We start from the raw sequence: 22,494 nt of genomic DNA, 5'->3' as shown, positions 1-22,494 counted from the left end.
GTTAACAAAACAACAGGATCACTATTCTAGGTGTTATTATGCACATATGTGACAGAATTTTCCTACAGAGACATAAAAACACTTACACACTCTTCCCACCTCTTTCACTGCTCAGAGAATAAATTCTATAAGCTGTTGAAAATCTATATGAACTCCACAGCAATAAGAACATAATCCATTCAATTTTTTCACCTGAACTGAACCCTACAGGGATCTTTACAACTCTTGTAAATTAGTACATTCCACCGAATTGCAACAACCTACACACCACTGGCAGACTGTTAGTATTACATAAGTAACTCTTAAATATTTATATAAGGTGTGTGTAAAGTTTGAATGTAACCTGGTGGCTCTCTTTCCATGTGGAATCTGTCATTAACCAGGTTTTGTCTGTGAAATGTTAAAATACACAACATGAGTACCTGTTTCACGGGCTACCTAGCAACAACATGAAGAAACAAAAGAAAAGGCAATGTATCACTACTTGGATACGAAAATATATATTTTGATTTACAAGAAGACTATGTGTGCAAATGTAAATGGCCTGTATTTGTATAGCGCTTTACTTAGTCCCTATGGACCCCAAAGCGCTTTACACTATATTCAGTCATCCACCCAATCACACACACATTCACAAATGTACCAGGAGATTGCCAAAATAAAGATAGGGCAGTCCACTAAATCTGCTGTTGACATAGCAACCCTGTCCTCAGACCAGTTTTGACTGGATTACTCAAACATGGCAAAGCTCACATATTGGCCAAGTTTAAACAAAGGAAAGGGGCAACACTCTGACACATCAAACACAAGAGTGGACCAATGTGGGCACACTGCTAAGTTCTTCCAAAATGTGAGTCACTGCAGGGTTTTCCATTTGAATGTGTAAAGGAAAGTGAAACTGCGGGCGTGACCTCAAAATGAAACTGAAAAGATGGGATTAAAAGAGAAAACAGGTTGCCATGCCATCATAAAAAAGGCATTTTGTCTTCATTTTGCAGTTTCATTCACCTCTTCCTGCTGAGATGCACAGAATAAAAACGTTTCTGAGTTCAATTCCATTTCCATTGCACGTTCTCCCTGTGTTTGTGTGGGTTCCCTCCAGGTACTCTGGCTTCCTCCCACCGTCCAAAGACATGCAGTTTGTGGGAATAGGTTAACTGATTAATCCAAATTGCCCAATGGTTGTCTGTCTCTGTGTGTCAGGGCGTATCTCGCCCTGAAAAGGATAAGTGGAAGCGAATGGATAAGGATCTATGTGTCTGGGAGCAATAATGCTCAATCATAATAATATCTGCACTAATTTGAGAAGGTACTGTAACCGTGTTGCCAACCTGTCAGAGCTATCACAACCTCTACAAATATGAATGCAGATGGATAAATGTCATGCTACTGGTCCAAATTTTGGGATTCACTTCAAATTCCTTGCATTTGAAAAGAAAGTACAAGGTCTTTTGTGCTCTCTTCCTCCCCTCACCCCCTCCCTGTGCCCGCTTCTATTAAATGTTTGTTCCTGTTAAAAAGGAGTTTTTCCTTTCCACTGTGATGATTAATCAAACGACCAGATATAAATTTTTAGCAGAACATCTGCAAAAGTGTAGAGTAAGGCGGCAGCCACCATTTCTGCAAGTTTACCATGCATAAAGACTAGTGAGTGTAACAAGTGTCACCTGGCAGTTTGTTGCCTTCTGCCAGGTGATTGGCTGAAGAGCTGAGAAAAGGTAGTGGGTGTGTGGGGTGAAGTCAGCGCTCTTCTGTGGAAAAAACCAGAGGCAATTAATTCACTCAGGTGCGAGTGGGTATACTGTCGGTAAGAGACTTTTGCCATCTTTGTTTGGATCATTTGCTATTGCATGTGTCTATTTTTAATGTGTCATTGGACTTTTTTAGTGTGACCCAGGGGCGGAGCGTGGGGGTGGCTTACTGGGCTTAAGCCCGGGTCTTTTTGTCAGAAGCCCGGGGTCTTTTGGAGTGTAATTTTTTCATAGTTGGATGCCTGGCTGACAACTGTATAAAACAAAAAGTACACACAATATTCGAAGCACATAGTGCACACTGTGGGAATTTACGACTGTGCGTGAATCCCCCCTGATATTGGTATGATTCAAGACACTTCACCCGCTGCCTACTGGTGGTGGTCAGGGGGCCCGGTGGCGCCAGTGTCCGGCAGCCTCGCCTCTGTCAGTGCGCCCCAGGGTGGCTGTGGCTACAATGTAGCTTGCCATCACCAGTGTGTGAATGGGTGGATGACTGGCTATGTAAAGTGCTTTGGGGTCCTTAGGGACTAGTAAAGCGCTATACAAATACAGGCCATTTATGATCCAAGCTCAGGCACTAAGCGACTGAGCGAGGGGGCAGGGCAGCTGCCGCCTGTGAGTGCGCTGTTGGAGAAACGGAGCCAGCCATACTAGGAGAGCTTAAGTTTGACCAGGTACCAAAGCAAATCATTCGTACCGTACAAATAATGTAAATATGACTGTGCATCACGAAAGATTGATATCAAACTGATCACTTGACCAATATTACATTACTTGCTCTTCAAGTGAATCAACAAATGGCGAAATGAAAAGCCGAACAAATGCTTTTTTTTTTTTTTTAGAGAGTCTTAGCTTACGCGTGTTTATTTCATATTTTCAGTTCTTACTCTCCCCGACTAAATCGGTTTCAGTAATGCACTGAAATATAAGAATGGACATTAGAGGGTTCTTTCAAAGAAAAAACTCAGGTAAATGTTATTTTATATATTATGCTATGTATGGTGTTCAGTATATTTCTATGCAAAACAAGAGGGATTTCAGTACACAGCAGGATATTCACATTTGTAACCAGATATTTACATACACTTTAGGGAGAAAACGTAAAACATTTTAACTGTACAACATCAATTTAGAGTAAATTTTTGTTTTAGATAAATATTGAAATATATTTTGAATTAGTTAAATGTCAGAATAAAAAGAGACAGAGCTTTTATTTTTATCACTTTCATCAAATTTAGGAGTGCATATACACTAAGTTTATTGTTAATTAATAAGAAAACTCCAGACGATTCCATTCTGAGCTGAAGAAGCTTCTGATTGGTTAGTAGAGTCCATGTGAGTAAATTGGTGGCACACCTGTGGATGCATATAAGGCAAAACACAGAGCCTGTTTCTTTGAAATGGGAAAATCAAGAGATATCAACCAAAACACCAGGAAAAGAATTGTGGAGCTCCATAAGTGTGGCTCAAGTTTGAATACAATTTGGTGCCATTTACAATTAAGAAATACAGATAGTTTCTCTCTTTACTCTTAAAGTTAACAAATATGTTTTTTATATTTATCAATCTAAAAAAAAAAACATTTAGTCTGATTTGATGTTACAATTAAAAAAAGTGTTTTGATCTGAAGAGTTCGTAAATATCTGGTTTCAACTGTAGATTTGATGATTGTCAGCACAAAGAGGGAGAGAGAGGAACAGAGAGAGAGAGAGAGGGAGAGGAGAATGGGAACAGAACAGAGATGAACAAGAGCAGGTAGACACACATGTTAGTCAAATGGTCGTTTACCACAAGTATCACCGTATCATAGGTACTCATGTATCTCGTACCTAGTGTTTCTTTTTAGGTTTGTTATTTTTCAAATTCTGTATTTATTAAGTTATGCAGCTTGTTTGCACAACAAGGCTAAATAATTATATAAACTTTTCTCAATCTAAATATTGTACTTTGGTAGAATTAAAAAAATAAGTGTAGTGCAGGTCTATGATGATTTTTAGTGCTACTATCATCTAGTTCTGATTCTGATTCTGTCTTGGTTAAGTCCCAAGTAGCCCTGATTTTGAACTGTTGTAGTCCTGTTTTAATTCAGGATCAGTTCTGGGTCTGGTTGAATTGGGGTTTAGTCCTCGTGTCTTGATACAGCCAGACTTTGTTCTGCCTTGCTGCTTAATTAAAAAACTAGTTTAAGGTGTCCTGCACATGTGATATATATTTTTCCCTATATGAAGTCATTCTTTTTTGAACAAAACTCAAAACAAAGCCAATTAATCTTTCAGTCATTTCTAACCCCCCCCCCCCCCCCCCCAAAAAAAAAAAAAAAAAAAAATCCCACATGCATACTACCCTTTAGGGCTAAGCCCCGGGTGTTTCAAATGTCTGGCTCCGCCTCTGGTGTGACCACGAATTTTAATAGAAGAATTGATCAAGCCCTAGATCGACTGCGCGCAGGGAAACTGATCAATATTGTAGGTATGTTGAGTGTTTGTTTTAGCTTCATGATTTTGAATGGTTTCATAAAATTGATATTTTATTGGGTAATATTTTAATTGATAATGTTGTTTGTTTTTCAGCTGTGCTGTCTCTGCTGTCCTTTTTCGTCCTTTTTTCGTTCTTTTGATTGATTTGTAATTTTGTTTTGGTTAGTCCGTCCAGCCGTAAAGGCGGTTATTGATTGAGAGTAAGTTGTGTAAGGGCGGACTAATCCCCCTTTTTGTTTTTTAATTGTTTGTGCCACTTCCCTTTATCTCCCAGATCGCAGGCCATGCATAGCACTGATTCCCAGCTGCGCTGAGACCCGAATTGTTTGCGGTGTGTGTGTGCCACGATTGCAGTGTCGCTAAGCGGGGTGTGACGGGTTGCAGTGTTGTTATTTTCGCACAGTTTGTGTGGTAAGTCTCATGTGCTCTGGGATATCAGCAGGATGTGTTGTAAGTCCTGTCTGGAAATGACTGGGAATTTGTATGTCTAACTCATGTAATAAATAAATGATCAATTTATTTCTTTGCCCCGTTTACTCATCCCTTGTCCTCGGTTACATGAGCAAAGCGGAAAACTGCTGTGCTGATTGAAGAAACAATACATTCAGTTAGTCTTGTGTCTGGAACATTAGCAGCTCCTTCAGAGCTTTCTTGTCTCTGTGAAAGTGAGGCTGTTCCCATTCATTATATTTGCTCGTTTTAGCAGCGCATGAAGGCTTTTCGTGGCTTCTACATTTGTGCATTTGTTCAGGGTGTGGTCTCTGTGTTTTCTGTTCTCTTGCTCTATCTCAATTTTTGGTGTGGAGGACAAGCTGTATTCTGCATACCAGTTAGTATTTAACCTGTCAATCAGGTGCGTTCAGGATTATCTGGTCATTTAACTAGAGCTGAGCGTGTTAAAGTCACTGCTGGCACAGTCAATTTAGCAAATTGTTTATAATGCCTGTTATGTAAAATTCTGCCATAGATGTTGATATCACATTAATAACTATATGATAATACGCTAATAAATGTTTTATATTTTGCAGCAAAAAAATAATAACGAGGTGTACATGGTTAATTAAAGGTATAAAAAGGTGTTTTATTTGTTAGACAGTTAGTAGTGAAGTTGTTTTATTTTTAAGACAGAATATTCAAAATTTAGTTTTATTATTAATTATTTCGGCGGATGAAGCGTGCCCTGTGCTGTCATTACGTGGATGAAGTAGTGGCTTTCTTGAACGTTCCTCGTTCACTGTGTGTGTGGGTAAGTTCAGAGATCCACAGGGTAGCTGTCCTTCGGGCATCTTGAGCAACACAGAACACTGCACACAGAAACACAAGAGAGGTGAGTGCGCTGCGGTTTGGACCAAAAAGCGGGAGAAAACTGATTTCTTCTGTTCATGAAGACTTATTTACAAGTTGGGTGAGGAAGGGCTACAAGAAGCATGCTTGCTAACTGAAATGTTAGCTAGGTTAGCCGTGAGGATGGTGATGAAGCGCAACGCCGGCATGTTTGTTACGTAGACATTGAAGTGCTGCCATTTTTAAAAAAATAAAATAAAATTTAAATTAAAACTGTGCTTGTGTTGAATTCGTTAGGATTATTGCCGCCTTGGTTCGCTGTGGTTAATATAAAATAGTCAGTGAAGATTTTTAATAGATTTTTCCCTCGCTTGTCATCAGAAGCCTCTAACCGGTTTAGCTAATGTGTACTCAGCGTGAACCAGCAGGGACCTGGAGCTTCTGTGCCCTCATACTCCTTTTTTGGTATTATTATTATGATGATGTTGTCCATGCTGGTTGTTTTGCCAGGTTTGACCAAAGTAAAAAGGACATTCCTCTGTATTTTATTTCTGTCTTGGTTGTTTTGAAAGTACATATTGTCCTTTTAGTTTACTTTTTCTGAAATGCAGGATTTTATATTGTTTTCATTTTAGTTTCATACATTTTATATAAGTCTGCTAATACATGTAATTTACTTTATGAAGTGTAACATATGAAGTGTAAGTATGTCCTGTCCATAGTGTTAGTTTTGAGGAACACCATGCAGATACTAGCAGATACTACAGAAACAAGGTGATTTAGCACTTTACAAAAAATGTTGAACCCGACCAAATATGGGATTTTGCAGATTTTGTTGATTTGTAAATTCAGTATTCCAATATATTGGCCAATATTTTTTTTTTTTTTCTTCGAGGCACATATTTACATAACATTTGTGTGTTGTTATTTACTCCTTTATGCTCTGCCCGACCTTGCTGGGATCAGTTGTTGTTGTTGCTTTCCAAAGATTTTACCAAAGATGGTAAAATCCAAGCCAAGGCTGGACAAATTACGCAATGTTAACACTCATAACATGGGTGATTGGCGTTTATCCTATCCCTTTCTTTTTAAAATTCCATCTACTGGATGATATAAATGCTGATGGTGACTGATTAGATCAGTTGGTAAGGCTGTAACATACATTTATTCATTCGTCCTTTCACCATTCAGAGCTGCGACTGAGCTCTGCCCTGGCAGGCTGTGCTGGGGGAAGTTGTGTCTGTGGTTGTGGTTACTGATTGTGGTTGAATTTCAGAGGTGGGTCGAGTATCCAAAAATTGTACTCAAGCAAGAGTAGCATTACTTTAAAATATTATTACTCAAGTAAAAGTGAAAAGTAGTCTTCAAAAAAGTTACTTGAGTAAGAGTAAAAAAGTACTTGGTGAAAAGACTACGCAAGTAGCGAGTAACTGTTTGAAATGTCTGATTTTTATAAATAAATGCTATCAGACAAACAATAAATAAATATACAAATTTTAGTATTTTCAAAAGGAATATATGTAAAAATCAACAAAATAAGGCACAACAATTCTAATTTCAAGATTTCAGATTTTCACAACATTTTTCAAACAAGCTTTTTTCACCAATACCTACAGTAAATAATATAAATATATAAACAGTGCAAACAATTTCCAGTGACAAGATATGCTGTAAACTTTATATTCATTTTTGCTCCAAATGGCACAGCAGCCTCAGAGAAAACATTAGAACGAGGTATCTTCATCATATGTACATACAAGGCAGCTCAGTTTACCATAAGTTGTATGGGTGTGCATCTATTTCTGCATATTTAGCAAAAATGTGCCATTTCTTCACTCAGTGAGGTGATGGTAAGCTTCAGCAGCAGTTTGCTCTCAAGGTTCTTGCTGTGAAGCTGTCACTGTTTATCAGTGAACAGGAGTCCTGCATGACTGAGAAGTCCTTCACAAGCTCCAGATGCAGGAAGAGCTGTATTGATTTTGATCAACAGCTTCTTGATGTGAGGAACACCATGCAATAGAGCCACACCTCCAGTGAATGGACATGAAAGGTACCTCTCCAGCCCTGCTTCTGGCTTTCCTGACCCCATGGATCCATCATCTTAGTCGGTTAGGCTGCTTTTTGCGCTGGCCTCATCCAGCTCTGTCTAGGCGATGTCCGATGAAGTTGAGACCTGTGGAAAGATATAAGGTTTTCAAAAGAATTAGCTCTGGTCATTATAGTGCTGTATACACTGCAAAGCTGTGGATGTTTGGCAAGAAGATTCGATCACACTGGAGATGTTTTTTTACTAACTCTTGTAGAAAAACAAAATCTTGTCATTCATATCCCGCACAAACAGTTTGCAATGAATTCCAGATTAACCCATATGGAAAAGATATATATAAATCTTATAAAGTTTGTATCTGTCTTGTGTGAAACTTGTATGAAAAGCATATAAGAGTGAAAATGGATATAAGATCCCTTGAAAAATTATATAATGAAACTTATATGTTTTGGATACTTACTAAAATGTATGAAAGTAATGAGAAAATGGCCACTTTCATGAGTAAATCATGTAAGCCTTATATAATTTACTCATGAAAGTGGCCACTTTCATGAGTAATCGCATAAGTTTTTACTATTTCTTTTCCATATGGGTTAAGTTTAAAATAAGAATGCGTGCAAGGCTAAGCAGTGCTAGCCAATAGATCCTCCTGTTTGGCTGTTACTCTGGGAAAAGACGAGAAAGACATTGATGGAAGCGTGACTGGAGCTGCGATGTAGCCTATATAATATTTATATTGTACGAACGTGATAATTCTGTATATTGTAATAACGTGATATTATATTGATACGCTTCCGTATCCGAGGCTTTTCAATGTGGCCTCACAAAATTATCACAACTACAACAACCATGAAAAGAGCTGGATGGACATTGCTGCTCAATCACAGCTGCCTGGTCAATGTTTTTCATTAGTAATTTAGCAAAGTTGACGGTGGTGGTGTGTGTGCCTGTGTGAGTGAGTGAAAGACAGAGAGAGGGAGAGCGAGAGACAGATTTTGTATGATAAGCTTCATGTTATGAATGCACAGTTTGAGCACTCAGGTCATATCAGGCCGTATAGTGTGAGACCCTGCATCGTGGCCTATGAACTTCTACCCATAAATTCATATGGATATTTCACCATCTATCACCATTCAGACACAAAGAGTCTGTGATACCTTATTTAACAGGATTTTATGCATTTTCTTGTTATTTCAAGCCTTTTGATGAACAAAAATCTGTTTTTCAAGTTGGAGTAAATCATAAATACAAATCATAAATCAAGGTTTTATGTATTTATTTTCTATATCTATTTATCTTTTTCTTATCGCTGTGGGTGCCAACAAAAACCGCATCATTGTGCTTTTGTCACATGTTAGCATACTTGTAACAATACTGCTGCATGTCGCTCGTCTTACACCCATTCATAAAGTAATATGTTGCCAAGAATCATGATTGCTAGTATACATCCACATTTAAAACCAGAACCACTGTAAAAGCTGTGTCATCTTTTAAATACAGTCTGTCCAAATCAGGTTTGTAGTTGAAATCAACAGTGCAGAATCGTGCAGAGCGTTGTACCAAGTTTGGTCCCAATACTTTATATGATAAAATATAAGGTAAGCTTAACTCTACAGGTTAGACACACACACAGATGTTTTTCTGTAGCCCTGTTGTTATTTTACACCAATACAGTTGTGTTTATGGTGATATGCTCAGTTGTAACATCTCCGAAAGGTTAGATTTGGTGATGTTTCTGCTAAAAAGTGAAATTTTCAGTTGTCATTCTGAGTGAGACAGACTGAGGTCATGGCATTACTTCTGTTCAGCTTTGTGAACACATGACTCGGTGGTTGCACAACGCTTTCTGTTAAAAAAAAGAAAGTGGTTAGATTGTAACTGTGCTGCTTCTTTAAAAGCTGTCAGATAAGTCAAAGTAATGTTTATGGCTGTTGTGATAAGATATGTGTAATCACCTGATAAAGCACAGCTATGTCATGTGATATCTTCTGGTTTATCAATGGTCTGTAAATGCGTTTTTGGTTGGTAGTTCTAGTTTGGTATGGTATTGTTCTCGATTCTCGGGTTAGTCAATCTTCTATTCCTCAGTTTTTATTGTTTGCTGGACAACATACAAGAGTGAATTGAACCCTTGGCCTCCTCGTTCCCCTCCTCCCTGCTCACTCCCCCTCAGCTGGTTGGCTATTTTTTTTTTTGAAGGATGAAGTAACAGCTTGTTGGTCAGTTGATTAGAAATGGAAACATTTTAAAGTTCTGTTTGTCATTTACTCAAAACCCATTGGCTGTAAGTGTACACACAGTTTGGAGTTTCTCGAGGAGTGCAACAACATTGAATTATACAAGTAAAAATTGGGAACTCTGTTGAAATGTTTCACATTACTGACATTTTCAGAAGTACATTTATCTGCTAACAAAGTGTGGATGGAAAAATAATGATCAGCTACCAGATGATGCTCATGTGCTTTTTTTATTTTTATTTTTATTTTTTTATTTCTCTTTCTTTGTCAGAACGTCAATGCAATGCTGCTCCTCAGACGCTGCCACAGGCTGAATCCAATTGGCCCGCTCAGCATTGACAGGTACATTATTATAACAACGTATTTCTAATGTTTATTTCATATAATTTACTTCATTTTTACTTGTGATGTAGCTCAGTAGCTGAGCTCCACTAAGACAACTTTTTCTGGTTAACAGACTGTGTACCTGCAAATTAATTTAGTGTTACGAGTTTTTAGGTTACGTTTTTAGTGTACAATAAATCTAAAAGCTTGCACTTTATTTTGGTGCTACAGTAGCAATTAGCAACATGTTCACCAGGAAAAACCTGGAATATATTTAAAACTGACAGAAAACTGACAACTACAGGATGTCTTAGTTTTTTTTTTTTTTTTTTGTCTTGCATTGTGCACTTCTTCTTTCTGTCACAGGCATAATCTGTAAACAAATGATGGCTGTAGCTTCCAGTGAATAAAAAGTAAAGAAAATGCAGAAGTGCCTTAAACCTGGAAAGTGTCTGATTGACAAGAACATTTTTCAGCTTAACCCAAACACATTGCCAGTGCAGTAAAAGCATGCATCAGTCATGGATTGGCCATCCTGGAGCTCAGACCTCAACTTTACTGACCCAGTGTGGGATCATTATGACAGAGAACCGAACAAAGAGCAGCCATCTTCCAAAGAAGCGCTTTAAATGTCCTTCAAGAAGCCTAGCCTTCTGAAGACTAGTTAATGAAATGACAAGAAAGCTGCCTAAGAGAGTCAGACTGTGTTTAAGAATGAAGGTGGTCATACCAAACATTCACTTTCATTCTCATTAGAATTTTACTAGTAGGTTTTGCTGTGTGTGTATATATATGTCAAAGTTATATTTCCATTTTTAAAATGTTCTCAGAAATCAGGTGGCACCTGTAGTTGCATCGTGTGCAGTTCGTCTCTGCAGCAGCAGCAATGACCAGAGGTTTCACCAATATGGCTTCAGTGCCAGCTGGAGACACGTCCTGGCAGGACTGCTGGCTGGCACAGGGGCTGTACTAGCATATGGTCTACACCGTCACAAGGTTACAAACGGACAATATCTGTCCATTTTTACTTTCTTTTTAAAGTTTAATGCACTTTTTTTTTTTTTGCCATAATTTGCTAAATTATGCTAACTACATATGTTTTTAACCACAGCAGCAAATGAAAATTTAAAATTGCACCGTCTCAGCAAAAATCTTTATCAGCAGATTTTGTACCTTCAGAGTTTGTCAAGCAAAAACAGAGCACTGCCCTGCAAAGTCCACGGTCGTTACAGAAACCCTTTCTCAGCAGTACAACCAGATTAACAGCACCGACAGCATAATTTTCTCAAACTGCCAAGTCTGACATTTTCTAACTTTAACAGTTAAATGTCAACTGATGTCTTTCCAGGAATTAGGCTGTACCTAATGAGGCTCGTATGCAAGCAGTCAGTGCTAACTCTCAAGGAGCTGCTTACTGGTTGTTTATCTAGTCAAATAAAAAAGGCCACACGGTTTTATGTTAAGGTAGTAAGCAGCAGTAGCGCTTCAAATTTGAAAAGTTGAAAGCTCATATATTTTCTTCTTTTGACATCCCAGGGAACTTTTTGGTGTTTTTAATATAAGTAGGGAGTATATAGGTCTGTGCATGACCATTAGTTTATTGCTATTTTGATAGAAACTGATGCCTGATGCCTTTCTGTGCAGGCTATAGAGAAGAGCTCCCCGCTTCCTATCATCAGCCAGGAGGAAGTTACAAGGCATCGCTCCCTGAAAGATGGCGTTTGGGTCACCTACCAAGGCGGTGTCTATGACATTACCGAGTTTGTTTCCATACACCCTGGTGGGGAGAAAATCATGATGGCAGCAGGTGGTGCCATTGAGCCCTTCTGGTCGCTTTATGCGGTACACAATCAGGAGCATGTGCTGGAAATCCTCTCTGAGTATAAGGTGAGAAACCCGCTTGTTTCTGTTGATTTAACTAAAGCGCTGTTACATACTAAGGAGTTAAAATGTACTGCACTGGGGTTTGTTATTCAGTATTAAAAGATCAGGTGTAACCACTGAGCTTGGTTAGAGTTTAACATAATCACCCCTGTAGTAAGTTAGCTAAAGGGGAGCGTGGGTGTAAAAGCTTTAGCAACACTGCTATTCATAGAAATTTACCAGGAAAAAAAACTTTCTTATGGGTGGAAATAGTTGTGTCAAACGGGATATTACAAAGTATAGCTGTGTGGAAATTTGCACTTAAACCAAACTGCAGACCTCAACACATGTGTGAGCCTTTCATTTGACATCAACACAGACATACCCACTGCTAAGCTTGCAGAGCTCTTTCTTTTAATAAGGTTCTCACTCAAAAGAAAAGCTGACATAATAATAAAACAGTAGATGCTGTTCATTAGATATTTTTGAAAAATTGCAACAGAGGTTGATGAGCTTTCGCAGCACATCGCTTGAATTTATCCTTAAATTAACTTTTTAAATGTATGCTGTTCATCTTGCCCTTCTGTTCAATGCAGACACATATGAAAAGGTCTGCTGCACACTATATACTGAGGAAAACCTCATGGCTGTAAGCTGAATGCTGGCACTCCCTCAAGTGGTCACTGAGGAAAAAATGTGTGGCTAATGTTTTTATTAGCTTCTTGAGCTGAAGAGAAGTTCAGTTGCAGTTTTGGTCTAATAAAATCTTTGTGTTTGTGGTTGATGCAAGATTGGTGAGCTGAAAGCGGAAGACCTGAAGAAGCAATCTACTTTTAAATCATCAGACCCCTACTCTTCTGACCCTGAGCGTCACCCTGCCCTGCGCACCAACAGCCTCAAGCCCTTCAATGCTGAACCTCCGCCTGAAATCCTCGCTGACAGCTACATCACGCCCACTGCTTTCTTCTTCAAAAGAAACCACCTCCCGGTTCCTCAGGTGGACCCCGATTTATATCGCCTACATGTGGAGGGGCTACCCAGAGGAGTGCTCACACTGTCTTTAGAAGAGTTGAAGACTCGATTCCCCAAACACACCATCACAGCTACCCTGCAGTGTGCAGGAAACCGCCGTAGTGAGATGAATAAGACCCGGCAGGTTAAGGGACTGAACTGGGGCTTTGGTGCCATTGGTAATGCGACATGGAGCGGCGCCAAGCTCAGGGATGTCCTGCTGGCTGCAGGTTACGGGCCAGATGTAGCCCAGTGGGCTCGCCACGTTCAGTTTGAAGGACTGGATAAAGAAATAACAGGGACTGCGTACGGTGCTTCAATCCCTATAAATAAGGCAGTTAGCGAGGAGGGTGATGTGCTGCTGGCCTATGAAATGAACGGCAAGGATATTCCAGCCGACCATGGCTTCCCCATTCGTGTGGTTGTACCAGGTGTAGTGGGCACACGCAACGTGAAGTGGCTGGGTAAAATAGTAGTCAGTGCACAGGAGAGCAGCAGCCACTGGCAGCAGAACGATTACAAAGGTTTCGCCCCTGGAATAGACTGGGACACAGTGGACTACAAATCTGCTCCAGCCATCCAAGAGCTGCCTGTTCAATCTGCCATTACCACACCTGCAGAAGGCTCCGTGATCGATCGCAGCGAAGAAATGCTGACTGTGAAGGGCTACGCTTGGAGCGGCGGGGGCAGAGAGGTGATACGCGTCGATGTTTCTGTGGACGGAGGGAAGACGTGGAAGGAGGCCAAGTTGAAGAGCAGCGACAAGGAAGGAGATCAAACTTCTCCCCCACTAGGACGAGCTTGGGCATGGAAGCTGTGGGAGATAACGGTTCCTCTTCCTCCAGAGGCCCAAGAGCTGGAGCTCATTTGCAAGGCAGTGGACAACAGTTACAACACGCAGCCGGACACATTCGGTCCGATCTGGAATGTGAGGGGCTTGCTGAGTAACGCCTGGCACAGAGTGAAGGTGAAGATCAGCGAGGATGACGACGAAGAATAGGCTCAGCGGTTGAAGTACAGAAATCAAAAGACTTAGAGCTTAAACAGAGTCATCTCAGAGTGGGCTCTTTTTGTCTTTTTTAATTACATTTGTGTCATGGACTCAGCAAATGTAGGATCAACCAGGAGTAGCACTACATTTTGAAATATTTTTGACAAACAGCCTTAAAAATGTATTCACTTTGTTGCCTGGGAGATTTGCAGCGGTACACACATGGGATGAAGCTCAAGGCTGTGAACAGCCAAATTAAATTGTCTGGTTATCTCCATTTATTAGTCACTGTCTTTTATTCTTAAGCAAAACTGTGGTTCAGTTTGACTCTGAAGCTCTGTGGTTTATAATGATGAAGCATTTATTTTTTATAATCCATATTTATAACACTGAAGATGAACTTAGAGCTATTCAAAGAAAATCTACCTGATGTTTGGCTTAGGTTAGCGCATCAGTGGTGGACTGTGGCCTCTGACTAATCATGCTGCTCTTTCAGAGGAGATATGAAATACAAAACTATAGTGTGAAGTTCCAGCTGAAGTCCAGCTGTGTACAGGACAACGCTACAGCGCAGCAGAGGTCCCTGTGTGGTAAGGAGAGGCCAGAAAAAATATACTGTTGAGAAGTGAGTGCTGACTCCTTACACTCAGAGAGAGGACGGGAGAATAATATGTAGGACCAGTAAAATGTAACGGTTAGTCATTTTAGCATTTGTTTGAAGAACTGGAGAAACTGCAGGTTTTATTTTTTTACAACATTATGAAAATATGCCGATGCACTGCTCTTAAGTCTTATTAACAGGTGGATTATATTTGAAAGTGTGAGAATCATGAAATGTATTTAACTGCTTACAATGAATAAAGACTTGGACTTTACACTGGCCTATGTCTGGTTATTCAGCTTTTCCTGATTTTGGCCTTTCACACTATTTTTTTTTTTTTTTTTCTCAAATTAATGTACAAGGAATAATTACACCATGATGACAGATGGCTGTTGTTACAGATGGATTTCAGCAACTTTCAGTCCAGCTGGTACACACAACTCCTCCTGTCAGTCACGTAGCTCTGCTCTGTTTGCTTTAGATACTTACGTGTGTGTGTGTGTGTGTGTGTGTGTGTGTTGTCTTATGATTTCAAAAGCAGCCCGATCTCAAAAAAAGAACACTTTGTACATACTAGTCTTACTCTTCCCTCCTTTTGTTCCTTTTTCCCTTTTAATTACATAACTAACTTTCACAACAATGACAAATGCAAATGGCAGGAAGCACAAAGCTGACGCCTGAGGTTTACTGCAAGGTCAGCAAACACGCAGAACTGTCACATTGATGGTAAATGGTAATATTTTGCCAGTATGATGCAAGATTAACATAACTGAAGTCTGCAATACAGTTGTTTTCTTTGTAAAGTTTTATAAAAAGACAAATATTAAGAAAAGATGTTTCACCTCTCATTGAAGATGCTTCTTCATTTCTAAAAACAAATAGTGGAAAAAGAACAACGTATTTAAACCCTAGTGGGGTTTTGGAAGTAATCCTGAGGGTCCTCATATGAGCCAAGTTGTGGAAAAAAGGCGTGGGTCATTACCATCACCAGGGGTTAAGGGTGAAACCCCCTGTGAGACCTTGCCCCACTCTGCCATGTGAGGTCACCTAAGGAATAGTGTGAGTGTTAATTGAAGATCCTGGGAAGAGATCTCAAGACTGCATTTTAGGTGGCTAAAGCTGGTGTAAGTCACCGCCTCTTGTTCAATGATGGTTGTTCACATTGGACATTGATAACCTCTTTCACTCCTGTTTCACACCATCTGTCTTCTCGGTCATTGATATGATGAGAAAGAGGTTTTTTTTTAAGAACTAAAAGAACTGAAGAAGTCCTGTTAACTTTTCAGGCTCTCGCGCCTACCATGAACCTGGACAGCTGAGACATAAGTCATTCTTCTTAGCTTAGTACTACTATGTAAATCAGTGCTAGAACTGAATAATTATGAGCAAAGACACATCACGTTATAAAAGTTATTACTATAACCTAATAAAAAAATGTGGATTCAGACTCCTCTGCTGGTGTAACAGACTGCCTGTGTGGTACCTGTGAGGCTATACGATGCCAACCATGCACTCACATCTTGAGACCAGCTGTTTTACTGCCTTTAATGCTCCTGTACATTTATGCCACTTCAGTACACAGCGCTCTATTCCAATCATATCGCAGACATTTTCAAGAATACACATCAAAATACAATCTCAGCCTTCCATCATCTGCAATTTTTTCATTAGATGCCAAAGCAGGGTTGAACGAAATCAGGAAATCTTCAAAATGAGCTAAGCTCGTCAAAAGGTATGACTTGCTGGACTGGCCATCTGGCATACCGGTTTTGTGCCAAAAAAGTGATTGTCTGCCAAAAACTGATGTTTCTGTGTATTTTTTATGTGTAATATCTTTACGTATGTTCGTAAATAGACTTCGGTGAACAGGGGATACAAAGGGGTTACATAAAGAATTAAAAAATTTTCTTTTTTTTAAGTATCTTTACAACTTGTACTTACATTATAACCAAGCCGGTCCTTTATCCTCACTTAAAATATTTTTACAGAACTATTGTAATATTTGCTGCCATTTCTGCTGTCCTGTTGGGCAACTTACTCTTACAAAATCCATTTTTAATGTTAATGAGATTTTTTTTACTGCATAAATAAAGGTTATATAAAAGTCACTGCCAAAAACTGATTGCGGCTTCTATCTTGTTACACGAATGTTGTTTGTGGCTCAAGATGACTTTATGTCATCCATAAGGGATGCATTTGACATATGTTTAACATATTATAGCCCAACAAGTTACCTATAGGGACGATAGCACTTTAAATATGAGCAATCGCTTTTTGGCAAATACCGGAAATCAGTTTTTGGCAGACAATCACTTTTTGGCACAACACCGGCTTCCCGACTTTTGGGAGAGAAATGTTGTCCCATTCACACAGCTGATTTGAATTTTAGCTGCTCGACAGTTCTGAGTCTTCTTGGTCATGGTTTTCATTTCATGGTGCTCCAGATGTTTGCAGTTGATGAAAGGTTTGCACTGCATGCAGGCCAGCACCCAGACTCTACTATTATGAAGCCATACTGTTTTAATAGTAATGCAGTATGTTGTTTAGCATTAGCTTCCTGAAAAAGACATCATATGAATAAATGAGCACATGTTGCTCTAAGTCCTGTACATGGCTTTCAGCATTGACGGTGTCTTTCCAGATTTCCAGATGTAATCTGTCAATTCCAAAGGAACTAATGGACCCTTTTACCATCAGAGATGTAGGCTTTTGATGGAGGTCAAGAACCTTGTTATCAGCTAGACAGTCCCTCTTTTTTGAGATGTGTGTCTGCCATCAAATTAAAAATGAGCTCATGTTTTCTTGAAATCATAAATGTCTTATTTTAACCGTTTGATTTGTTTTCTAAGTTCTATTGTAGGTAAAATATGGATTTCTGAGATTTCCAAATCATTGCAATATGTTTTTATTTACATTTTATACACAATCTCAAGTTCTGTAGTTTGAAGTGGAGTTGTACAAAGAAACCTGAAAAAGATACACATGCAGCAGAAGAAATCGAAACCAAAGGCAAAACTAAACATGAGGACTTGATCATGAGGACTGGTTTTTATATCGCACCTTTCTGCCTTACTTGAACACTCAGAGCATTTTATTGTAAATGTCATGGTGCTGAGTCTGTGGACTCAGTGGTTTTGATTATTATCTTATGTTTCAGGTTAATTCTTGTTAGGATTTTCTTGTTCTGACGTTTGATATTTGTTTTGTATTTTTGAGCTCCTTTTGTTCTGTGTCTCTGTGCCTTTGCTGCTCCCACGTCTCTGTGTTCCCTCCCTGTTGCCATGTCTGATGTCTTGTGTTAAGCTCGTGTTTGTTCATACCTGTTGTATTTGCTGTTTTACTTTGATGGTCCCTGTCCTGTGTGTAGTGTGTCTGGTTTTGCTTCCCCTTGTCTTGTCAGTTCTGATTCCTCCCGGCTTTGTTTCCTTCCTGTCTCCCATTCCCTGATTGCTCCTGTGTGTATACAAGCCCTGTGTTTTCTTCTGCTTGTTACTGGTCCGTCTGTTTCCTCCGTGTTTCTTCCTGTGTCGTGTCATCCCGTGTTCCACCCTGTATGTTTTCCTGTCAGTTACGGATTCAGATTTGTTTGTTAGATTGTCCCAGTTTAGGTTTGTTCTTAGTTCCCGTCTGTCCCATCTCTGCTCTGTCTGTATCACCTCATGTAAATAAAGCTCACTCATTGCATCGTCAGTGCCCCCGATTGGGTCCCTTTCCCTTCAACCCCACACGACTGCCGCCGCAGCTGTGACAGTATATTTTTTCTTATTTGTGAAATTAAAGACAATAAGGAGAATCGCAAAACAACATTTTTAAAAAATGGGGAAAAAAATAAAATAAAATGCAGGTCCACTAAGAATACTGTTCCACAAATGGAAATACTAAAGCTTTTATCTGTTTGTGTATTAAAGATATCTGTTCCAGGTAATACAGGTGTGGGGGTGACAGGAATGTGAAAACAGAGGGCAGGGCAAATCCTGTGGTTTAGGCCCATACCTGAACTCCAGTCATGTGTTAAGGAATGAACAACTCTGCTGTAATCCTGGATAGTGATATATCAGTGTTGCTATGTTCAGGAAGAAGGCCCTCTCTCCACCAGCTCATAAAAAGACCAAACTAAACCCACACTACTGTAACATTTACTACATCTTATGTGTAGAGCATGCAGGCGGGGGGGGGCTTTCGGTCTTCCCTGACAGCTGTACAATTTAACAGCAGACATGTTGATAGTAGGTCAACTGGCTGCTCTTGTAATCCTCATTCTTCAGAGGTGGATCATCACAGCTGCGGGGCTGACTCATGCGCCGGACGAGTTAAAAACCGCTGGAGCGCCAAGAGAACAAAGAGTCTGCTGTGGGACTCCGCTGAGCACGTCTCCGGAGCACCGGCTGTGAAATCTAAATCTGAGGATGATTATGGAGCACAAAGGACTGCTGCTGGTGCTGCTGCTGCCGGTGTTCAGCCTCAAAGGAGTATTTTGCGCAGTGGTACCATGGACGGAGTTCAGTGAAGCAACGGTAAGATGGCAGGTCGTTTTGTGACTTGTTTGAAAACTTCTCTAAAAGCAGACCTTTTTACTTTATCTAATCAGAGAGTCCTTATGATGTGTTTATAGATGTCTCTTTATTTTCCTGCCAAATTAGTTGATTTATCGTGGTCGCACATGACAGCTTTGTTGTTTTCTCACACATGCACAGGCTTATTTGAGGCAGTACGGCTACCTGAATGAGCCCATCGATACATTGGACCCTCGTTACCTAGAGGAGGTCATTGAAGCCCTCAGGTAAAGTAGATTATTGCTATTTCTACAGAGAACACACTTCCAGTAACATCTGCTGTTAGATCAGGATCTGTTAGAGCGATACTCCCTACACAGGATGTGGGGTGGAGTGTTTTTTTTCCATTACTTTACAGATATTTGATTTCCTTGTATTCATCAGTGTCTTCCAGAGAGTGAATGATCTGCCACCTACTGGAGAGTTAGATGAAGCCACACTGGAAGTGATGAACCAGCCCCGCTGTGGTTTGGAGGATCCTTTCAACAAGAAATTTCACAAGTACAGAGTGATGGGTGAGAAGCAAATTGTGTACATCGGTGGTTTTAACATTTACTTGCAACTGTTATACAAAATACCCAGCCAGTGTCACAATTTCCTGATTATTTTGGTTTGTTTAGTTTTTTTAGTTTCATAAAACCACGAGCAGCAAGACATCAGTGTTTCTAGTATCCCGAGGCTTTACAGTTAAGAATATATGTATATTACACAAGACAAGCTGTCATGACCGGGTATAGTATGATTTAGTACTCGTTTGTTAACTTGTTACAGCTGCAGATTAGCATTAAAAAGCTGGATCTTTAAAGGCAACAGCTATGACGTTAGTTTAAACACACTCCTGAAACAGGCTTTTCCATGCAGTTTCAAATTCATCCACTCTACTTGAGGAGCTGACAAAATGCATTTTCAACCACCCAACTCTCCACGCATAAAGTACATAAAGTCTTGATTTCGGTTTCATTATGATGACTTAGAAACAAAATGTTCTTCTCTTTTAGGCCGCTGGAGGAAAAGGAGCTTAACCTATCGCATCTACAACTACACTCCTGACATGATCAAGTCAGACGTCAGGAACGCCGTCCGTTCTGCCTTCAAGTACTGGAGCGATGTGGCGGCTTTGACCTTCAGAGAGGTCGATTATGGCAGAGCCGACATAAAGATCTCCTTCCATAAGAAAGATGGATTCTGCTCTGTCCCATTTGATGGCCGTGGTAAGTCTTGTTTATAAATGCATGTGTCACTAGGTCGTCTGTGACTGGGTTGCTGGGACTGTTTATTTGCTCTGGGTGCAGGTCATGTACTGGCCCATGCTGAGTCACCAGAATCGGGTATTGTCCACTTTGATGAGGATGAGTTCTGGACTGAGGGAACATATTATGGCACTAATCTGCGTATTGTAGCTGCTCATGAAATTGGCCATGCTCTCGGCCTGGGTCACTCTCAGTTCAGAAGCGCTCTGATGGCACCGGTCTACTCTGGTTACCGTGTCAACTTCAGGCTGCACTCAGATGACGTGAATGGCATCCAGGCACTATACGGTGAGTGTGTCGAGGGGGTCCTGCAACATGATTGGTGCTGTTACTGGACCTGGGCTGTCGATGTTGCACATATACAACATTTGTCAGTTTAAGGGTGATGATTCTGGGCTCTGATTGCATATAAGAAAACATGCAATCGTCCTAAAAATGTTTAACTTATCTGTTTAAGGCAAACGCATCATAAGCACGTTAGCCAGTCCCACAACTCCAGACAGTCTGGTTCCCACAGTGAGCAGCCAGGGGACTGAGAACATCCCTGATCCCTGCACAGCAACACTGGATGCGATTATATTAGGTAAGTTATCGATCAGTGTTTGCTAGACCAGCTAACTTTACATTAGGCCATCGAAATTAGTTTAAAGAATGAAACTTCAATATACCAAGATTACAAAGTCACCATGAGTTAAAAGGGTTAATAGATCTTGTTATTCAGATCGTTTCTCATGAATGGCTGTTATTATTTGTTCAATCAGGTCCCTGGGAGAAAACCTTTGCTTTTAGTGGTGATTATGTGTGGACTATCTCTGACCTGGGACACAACCCACCTATAAGAATTGACAGACTGTGGAGCGGCCTCCCAGGAAACCTAAATGCTGCTGTGTACTCTCAGCGAACCAACAAGACATATTTCTTAAAAGGTAATTTTAGTCCAGTCAAGCTACACTTCAGTTACCCACCGCTCTCTGGGTCGGAATAGTCAGCGTAAAAGGTTTGTGCTCTTTCTGGTCACAGGCAATAAAGTGTGGAGGTATACCAGTTTTGTTCTGGACTACGGCTACCCCAAAGAGCTGAAAAGGATTCCCCCTAATATCGATGCAGCCCTGTATCTGAAGAAGAACAAAAAGCTTGTCTTCATTAAGGTAGCTATGAAGAGAAGCACTTAAACATGCATCTACATCCACACCTTCTATTCCTCATTGCCTCATTTGTTTTTTTATTTCCGTCACCCTGTGTAGGGATCAGAGCACTGGCAGTGGGATGAGCTGAAATACAACGACCTAACTTTCTACCCCAAGCCGCTCAGCATGCTCTTCACTGGAGTGCCACCCGCTCCTCATGCAGCCTTCACCTGGACCAATGGCAAAATATACATATTCAAGGGAGACGACTACTGGCGAGTGAATGAGCAGCTGAAAGCAGAGAGAGGCTATCCACTGAGCAAGAAGAAACGCTGGATGCGATGCTAGTGCTCCACCATCAGGGGGCAGCAGGTACCAAAAGGTGTGAAGCACAGGGCATTTACAAGCCACCCTAACCTCAAGAGCAGCAATTCATCGTAAGTAATCACTGACCACATTAATGGAAAAGCTAGTGTGGGAACCTGTACCCTCGAGAGCAGGTTTGTGTTTGTGTGTCTCTGAATGCAGGATTGTGCAAACTTTTGTATTATATGATCCTTGAGAAAAATCAAAGCTGTTTTGTTTTTTGTTTTTTCCATTTAACATGTGTGTTGGATTAGCTGTCACTATACACTCAGTAAGACGTAATACGATGACGGGAACATGCACTTTCTGGTCAGTTGTGTTTATGGACTTCATTGCGTTCAATGAGTAACACTGGTCTGCGAGAAAAGCACGAGACACTCACTCGTTCCCTCGTTTAAAGTGAAAATGTATCATTTTCTACGAATAAACAAGACATAACATCAACAATAAAACTGCGTCTCGGATTGCTCACAGCATCTTCACAACAGTTGCTCACACAGCCACATTGAAAGGACAGAAAAAAAATATTTACTGTGATGAAAGGGCGGTCTGTCTCACATTGTGTCTGCAAAGAAAAAAAATCAGAAAACTGTGCGAGCGCCATGGCAA

General features: G+C 40.3%; 2 protein-coding genes across 5 annotated transcripts; both read left to right on the top strand.

The window, feature by feature from the left end:
* The first annotated feature begins 1,745 nt into the window (after positions 1-1,745).
* Positions 1,746-14,863, top strand: suox (sulfite oxidase). 4 transcript variants are annotated; one of them, XM_085273770.1, is made up of 6 exons: positions 1,746-1,807; positions 4,506-4,642; positions 10,071-10,141; positions 10,954-11,119; positions 11,768-12,010; positions 12,777-14,863. In XM_085273770.1, exons 3-6 carry the CDS (start codon positions 10,083-10,085, stop codon positions 13,995-13,997), a joined length of 1,689 nt encoding a protein of 562 aa, XP_085129896.1. In that variant the 5' UTR covers positions 1,746-1,807; positions 4,506-4,642; positions 10,071-10,082; the 3' UTR covers positions 13,998-14,863. The 4 variants fall into 4 exon arrangements, with proteins under 4 accessions (XP_085129896.1, XP_085129894.1, XP_085129897.1 ...); XM_085273768.1 differs by lacking the exon at positions 4,506-4,642 and having other exon boundaries at positions 1,751-1,807; XM_085273771.1 differs by lacking the exons at positions 1,746-1,807; positions 4,506-4,642 and adding an exon at positions 5,444-5,558.
* Positions 14,864-18,909: 4,046 nt separating this feature from the next.
* Positions 18,910-22,337, top strand: mmp19 (matrix metallopeptidase 19). Its single transcript, XM_085273762.1, has 9 exons — positions 18,910-19,103; positions 19,284-19,369; positions 19,527-19,657; positions 20,141-20,353; positions 20,435-20,680; positions 20,850-20,975; positions 21,154-21,318; positions 21,413-21,540; positions 21,637-22,337. The coding sequence occupies exons 1-9, from the start codon at positions 18,996-18,998 to the stop codon at positions 21,865-21,867; spliced, it is 1,434 nt and encodes a 477-aa protein (XP_085129888.1). The 5' UTR covers positions 18,910-18,995; the 3' UTR covers positions 21,868-22,337.
* Positions 22,338-22,494: the final 157 nt, after the last annotated feature.

Source organism: Mchenga conophoros, linkage group LG5, assembly GCF_057382185.1.
Source record: "Mchenga conophoros isolate Kocher_MC1m ecotype Shallow Benthic linkage group LG5, M_conophoros_male_GT1.1, whole genome shotgun sequence".
Lineage (NCBI taxonomy): Eukaryota > Metazoa > Chordata > Actinopteri > Cichliformes > Cichlidae > Mchenga > Mchenga conophoros.
This window is presented reverse-complemented; position numbering and strand designations above follow the sequence as displayed.

What these genes read in the sequence shown, in the direction of transcription:
- suox (XM_085273770.1), top strand. Translation starts at nt 10,083, where the DNA reads ATGCTGCTCCTCAGACGCTGCCACAGGCTGAATCCAATTGGCCCGCTC. An exon ending in GGCCCGCTCAGCATTGACAG is followed by an intron (nt 10,142 to 10,953) that starts GTACATTATTAT and finishes AAATGTTCTCAG; the next exon opens with AAATCAGGTGGCACCTGTAG. An exon ending in AAATCCTCTCTGAGTATAAG is followed by an intron (nt 12,011 to 12,776) that starts GTGAGAAACCCG and finishes GGTTGATGCAAG; the next exon opens with ATTGGTGAGCTGAAAGCGGA.
- mmp19 (XM_085273762.1), top strand. Translation starts at nt 18,996, where the DNA reads ATGATTATGGAGCACAAAGGACTGCTGCTGGTGCTGCTGCTGCCGGTG. An exon ending in TGGCATCCAGGCACTATACG is followed by an intron (nt 20,681 to 20,849) that starts GTGAGTGTGTCG and finishes TATCTGTTTAAG; the next exon opens with GCAAACGCATCATAAGCACG. An exon ending in CAAGACATATTTCTTAAAAG is followed by an intron (nt 21,319 to 21,412) that starts GTAATTTTAGTC and finishes TTCTGGTCACAG; the next exon opens with GCAATAAAGTGTGGAGGTAT.